A 6000-nucleotide genomic window follows, 5' to 3' on the forward strand; every position below is an offset into this window, starting at 1 on the left:
CAACAAAAAAAGCTGTGTTTCTGCAACGTGGGGCCTCAGCCTTAGGTTGTCAGGTGGGCGATCCTAGGCTGGATCAGCACCAATTGTTCAGGAATGGTAGGAGCTAAACCAAAAATTCTAGTTGTGCCAATATCACTGGAATGGAGCCTATTAAAGGATGCAAAGAGATGGTTGATGGTAGTGGTACAAGAAGAACCCTTATAAATCCAAAGGGTGGTCCTGTTGAGTGATTGACAGCTATCTCTGTAAGACCGCCCACTGGTCTACCAAGCCAAAAATGAAGACATTTATAATGGAATAAAAAAGTTATACTCAATCTTTTTTTTACAAATCTAAATATCAATCTGATTCGCTCCTCCTGATCTAAAATATGCTGCCTACATATGCGACAGGGTCACCGCCAAATATATATACCATTTAACAGAGGCTGGTAGCCTATCTTGGGTCACGGTATATGGCCCCAAAGGTCATCCACCTAAGGTTGGTAATTATAGAAGTTTCCCTTCACCCCTCTAGAAGTACAGCCGAATCCACAAGTTTACAAATAAGTTTACAACCCATCGGATCCCCAAAAACTAACAAGTCTTCAAAGACTCCGACCACAATACCTCTTGGGTTTCATAACTACGCTGATCACCAGGAATTGCAATACCCAATGGGTTATCAATTGGGTCAAAAGGGATTCTATAAAACCATGTTATAACGTACCAGATCACCGAGATTTCTTTCATTCAGATTGCCAAATTTTTTATAACTCACTGGACCCACAGAGATTTTATAACCTATTGACTCACCAGGAATTTTATAAACCACTGGACAAGGTGGATCATGTAGCTGAGAAAATTACCAAGGCTTTTAGAAACCATTGAATGACCTGGAATTTTGTCATCTACTAGACCACCAGGGATTTTACCATCTACTAGATCACCAAAAATTTTATAGTCAAGTCAACCATGGGACCAATAGGAATTTTGTATTCTGTTGAACAACCCGATACATGAAACAACTGGACCACTAGGCATGTCAGAAACCATATCTGGCCCACCTTGAAGACAGTAATATCCTTATTCATCCAGTTTCTCCAATCCAAAGAAAATTAGTATTCTGCGAGCTCTATTTTTTCCTATCCTGTATTGTCAAGGTATGCCCTTCATATAGCATTGAAAAATCCTAACTCCGATTCCTCACACAAACTCATTTGTATTACGCAGTCACGTTTTCCACTTAGAAAATGACCTTTAGTGTTTGCATCTTTTCACACGTTGAAGCATGGTTATACGTAAAGACGAGCACCCAGACAATTGGTGGTGAACTTTCATCCTGCAATGATTGCTTACGTTCTAATGTGTGTGAGATAATAACCAAGCGCTTTGTTGTAGTCAGATTGGTCAGGAGGGCAAAGATGTTTCAAAAATATAAATACATAAATAGGCACCAAATGACAATCACCGCCATTAATGGAGAAAATACACTGTGTACTTTGTCAGTACAACGGTTAGGTAGTTGGAACATGTCAAAGTAACATCTACATGAAATTCAGGACTCAAGGTTTCCCAGTAGAACATTACTCAGAGTTTCAAACTGCCTTGATTGACTCATCTTCTTTCCCCATTGTGCACCCTGGTGCCATCATTTCCCTAGGTGAACACCTAATGGTCAATGGCCCAGTTATGATGCTTACTTGTCCATTACGGGTGCTTTCGGCAGAGGTTTGCATGGGCACTCTGACATCATGTATCCTTAGTGTTTGGTGCAATTGCTACAAAGTAACATGGCTAACCATGCTGCCCTGTAAGCAGAGACTTGAACCATCGATAAAAACTTGCAAATTATTTATAAAAAGTTTACTCTAGTTTTGGAACAAATCTGATCTATGAAACTTATGGGAAGGAATATGCAAATTCTCCTTGAAGGAAAAAAACAAACTCTAGTGCCAACTTTTGGAAGGTAGCTCCCAATAGATCGGGGGTAACAACCTTTTTGGATGGGGTGACTTCTTATTTGGAAGTACTGTATGCACTTGAGAAAGGGACATCTACCTGAAACGCGTTGTGTTTTTTTTTATACAACTAAAGTAAAGGTTCTTCCTAACTATCTGGCTTCTGCTGATTGACCAGTGAGCGCGGTATACCTAGCATTTTCTTCCTGGGTGCTCACACCCTTTCATTCCTAGTAGGAAAGGAATATACAAATAAGTTCTTCTTGATGTAAAAAGGAAAACAAACCATTGGTGGTAGAGCCAGACTTTGACTTCCTTGTTCCATCAAGGAGAACTTATTTGCATTTTCTGTTGCAGAATTCCTAGTAGAGCATGTATGGTGTGTAAGACACACCGCATGGTGGCCTGATAAGGTCAACATCTCCTTAAGAAGACATGGTACCTTTTCTGATAGCTGAGACTCTTAACATTTACTAGGTGGAAACTTGTTAAAGTACATAACTCCTTGGGGCTTTCTTAAGCCCTATCCAGGAGTCCTGAAGATGCCTAATGGACCATTACTTAATTCAAGGGCCATCTTAGGTTCTTCAGGGTAAAGTCTGGAAAAGTCATCAGGAATTGTTCTTTCTCGTGAGGGTTTTACTGGCTTCATTCTAGAAAATGACAACACCGATGAACATTTCTCACACCTTTATAAAATATGAGAGTTTTTCGTCAACAGGTCTCAGATTTTGCTTGAAATGGAAAATGGCGTCCATTCTGTTGACGTTACAGAAGTCTCCACCTTTATTTTTGAATAATTTCAATTTCGTACAATACAAATTTGATACATTCTCGTCTAGACACAAAGCATAAGTAATGCCCAACATTTTGACATGAATGAAGGCTTTTGTCCAAGGCGAGCATCTTGTGTAACTCATCTCCGGATCTCAAATCAAGAGTAAGGACACATTGGTCGATCTCCCACCAGGTTATGGTCCACTTTGGGAATAAGAGTTGAATTACATACAACCTTCCCGGGGCCAAATTTTTTGAATGGAGTGACCGATTTAGAAAAAATAAAGCCCAACTGTTCAGGGGCCTAGCGGTAATCGAATGATGTAAGCTATTTAGAATATTGTACATGGTGAGAGGTCCCCTTTAAATATCCTTTTACATAAGGATACTTAGCTAAACTATAGAAAACAATATACTTTCATCCTTTGCTGCTTTCCGATAGGGAAGAGCGGAAACCCAACAGCGCCACTTTAATGGGTCCACTAAATCTATCTAAGTTGCCCATTCACAAATCCATAAAGCAGTAGCTGACCACAATGCATCAAGCTACTCAGTATACAGCAGAAGTCGATGCAGACATATATTTGTTGAATTATACACTACGGTGTAGCAAATATGGATTTGTTCCGATGACACCGACATTCCATCAAGTAAAAATAAAATTTACGCAAAGAAAAATTACACAATTTTTGATTTTCAGTTTAGCATTTCCAGTTTTCCTATGCATTGGCATCAACGTCTAGGCCAAAACCATTAAGGATTCGCACGGTCAAAACCATTAAGGGTTGAACAGTCCCAAGTCTATCCTTACATAGAGTGTTGTATAGAAATCGACAAAAACTCAACCTACCTTCTGCCAGCCAAGCAATGGTTTCTTGCTCATTTTGGAAGACGACTCCACTTTTGTTCGTCTTGGCTTCTGACATCTGAGGAAAGAATTCAAGAAAAGTCAATTTAAAAAAAAAAAAAATTGAACAAAAATTTTAACCCCTGCCCAAATTCAACTCCTCGTTTTTCAAAAAATTGAAATTTTTCGTTCATGAAAATGAAGGGAATGGACGGGACTTCACCTGCTCTGTGAGCACACTGGCTTGTTGTGCGTTGTTGTCCGGGCTCTCTCATACTGACAGCAGTGAATTGATCAGGAATGCACTCACTACGCGGTGCCAGAATTGTCTTATTGCCAGGATCATCTAAGTTACTACCGAGGGGATTTTGCAGACAACATTAGATGAGATGTTTAAAATCAACTCAGCACTTGCAAAGCTTCCTAAGCATAAAAGACAATAAGGCATATTAACCACTTCAGCGATACTGGGGATTACCTAGAAGAACCCTGATCATTCTGCAAGGCCACGTGCCATACATAAACAACCTATTATCTATTATTTAGAGAGTGCTGACATATTCCCTAGTGCTGTACGCAAAAATCACCCTCTGTCCACTGCATACATTGTATATTGATTTATTATTATGCCTTATAATTACAGTATATACTGTTCAGATTGAGTATGATGATGTCATCGCCACTTACATTGGAAGAGACATGATGTCACCCCCTTCACTCCTTACTAACATGATATGTATTATAATGAATGCTGGGGGAATTGTAAAATTTTACTTAGAAAAATAATGATACAAGGAGGATATAAATTACAGATATCAGATATGAGAATATTAGTGACACTGGATATGGATAATACTGTAGGTCAGGGCTATATTGCACCATTACTGCCACTTATACTGCAACTACGATGTCGCCCTATAGATAAAAAGTCATCAGTCATCAGTGTCCTCATAGCAGGGTCCATCAGTGTCTCCTTAGCAAGATCTATCAGTATCCCCATACAAATGGCTACCAGATTCCCCATATCAGTGACTGCTAGTGTCCCCATACCAAGGTCTATCAGTGGTCCCATGTCAGTTATTACCAGTTTCCCTATAGTAGGGTCTATCAGTGTCCCTATAGCAAGATCTATCAGTATCCCCATACAAATGGCTACCAGGTTCCCCCATATCAGTGACTGCTAGTGTCTCCATACCAAGGTCTATCAGTGTCCTCATAGCAGTGACTACAAGGGACAACACAGCGGGGTCTATTAGTGTCTCCATGGTAAGATCTATCAGCGTCCCCATAGCAGTGACTACCAGTGTCTCCATAACAAGGTCTATCAGTGTCCTCATAGCAGGGTCCATCAGTGTCTCCATAGCAAGATCTATCAGTATCCCCATAGAAATGGCTACCAGGTTCACCATATCAGTGACTGCTAGTGTCCCCATACCAAGGTCTATCAGTGGCCCCATGTCAGTTATTACCAGTTTCCCTATAGTAGGGTCTATCAGTATCCCCATACAAATGGCTACCAGGTTCACCATATCAGTGACTGCTAGTGTCCCCATACCAAGGTCTATCAGTGGCCCCATGTCAGTTATTACCAGTTTCCCTATAGTAGGGTCTATCAGTATCCCCATACAAATGGCTACCAGGTTCACCATATCAGTGACTGCTAGTGTCCCCATACCAAGGTCTATCAGTGGCCCCATGCTAGTTATTACCAGTTTCCCTATAGTAGGGGTCTATCAGTGTCCCCACAACAGTGACTATTAGATTCCCCAAAGTAGAGACCACTGGTGTCCCCCATATTAGGGTCTATCAGTATCCCCATTGCAGTAATTCTGGCCATACTTGTGCTACAATGTGTGACTTTTCTTGTCTAGGACAAGTTTTCAGAAGTGCCCAGGGATAATGGAAAGGAAGGGGCAACAATATTCTCATAATTCAAGAGGCATTCGGGGGAATAAGGATATAGTGAAAACAACTCAACTTAAAAAAACATTAAAAATGGTCCTCACCTATCTCTGATCCTTTGCTGCTCCGGTATCCTCACTTCCTGAGTCCCTGCTGGTCTCCTTTCCTAATATCACCATGGCGGGATCAACCATGGCTGAGCCGGTACTTCCAGGCATTTCCTGTGAGTGTCAGGAGGCAGCCGGGACCGGGCAGGGTCAGAACTGCAATGGGAAGGGATCATGGAGAGGTAAGTATTCATGTTTGGGCTCCATGTTTAGGTGTTTTTTTTTCTTTTTGTATACTGCTTAACTCTCCACAGGATTGGTCATCGATATCTGATTAATGGGGGTCCACTGCACCCATCAGCTGGACCCCCTTTCCAGGTGTAGACCCCACCGATCATGTACCATACTGATTCCCCGCTCCATATGAGACCTACAGGATGTGGAAGAATGCACCCATCCCAATCGCCCCCACCTAGAAGTTATTTCCC

General features: G+C 41.2%; 1 protein-coding gene across 1 annotated transcript in view; it reads right to left on the reverse strand.

The window, feature by feature from the left end:
- MDFIC2 (MyoD family inhibitor domain containing 2) overlaps window positions 1–3920 on the reverse strand; it is a 45005-nt gene extending 41085 nt beyond the window's left edge. The window contains exons 1-2 of the mRNA XM_075286740.1: window positions 3787–3920; window positions 3567–3642 (exon numbers count right to left, since the gene is read on the reverse strand). Of these exons, the coding sequence (XP_075142841.1) occupies window positions 3567–3642 (76 nt within the window). The 5' untranslated portion in view covers window positions 3787–3920. The remainder of the gene's footprint in view (window positions 1–3566; window positions 3643–3786) is intronic.
- Between the last annotated feature and the right edge of the window lie 2080 nt (window positions 3921–6000).

This window comes from Leptodactylus fuscus, chromosome 9 (assembly GCF_031893055.1).
Source record: "Leptodactylus fuscus isolate aLepFus1 chromosome 9, aLepFus1.hap2, whole genome shotgun sequence".
NCBI classification, from domain to species: domain Eukaryota; kingdom Metazoa; phylum Chordata; class Amphibia; order Anura; family Leptodactylidae; genus Leptodactylus; species Leptodactylus fuscus.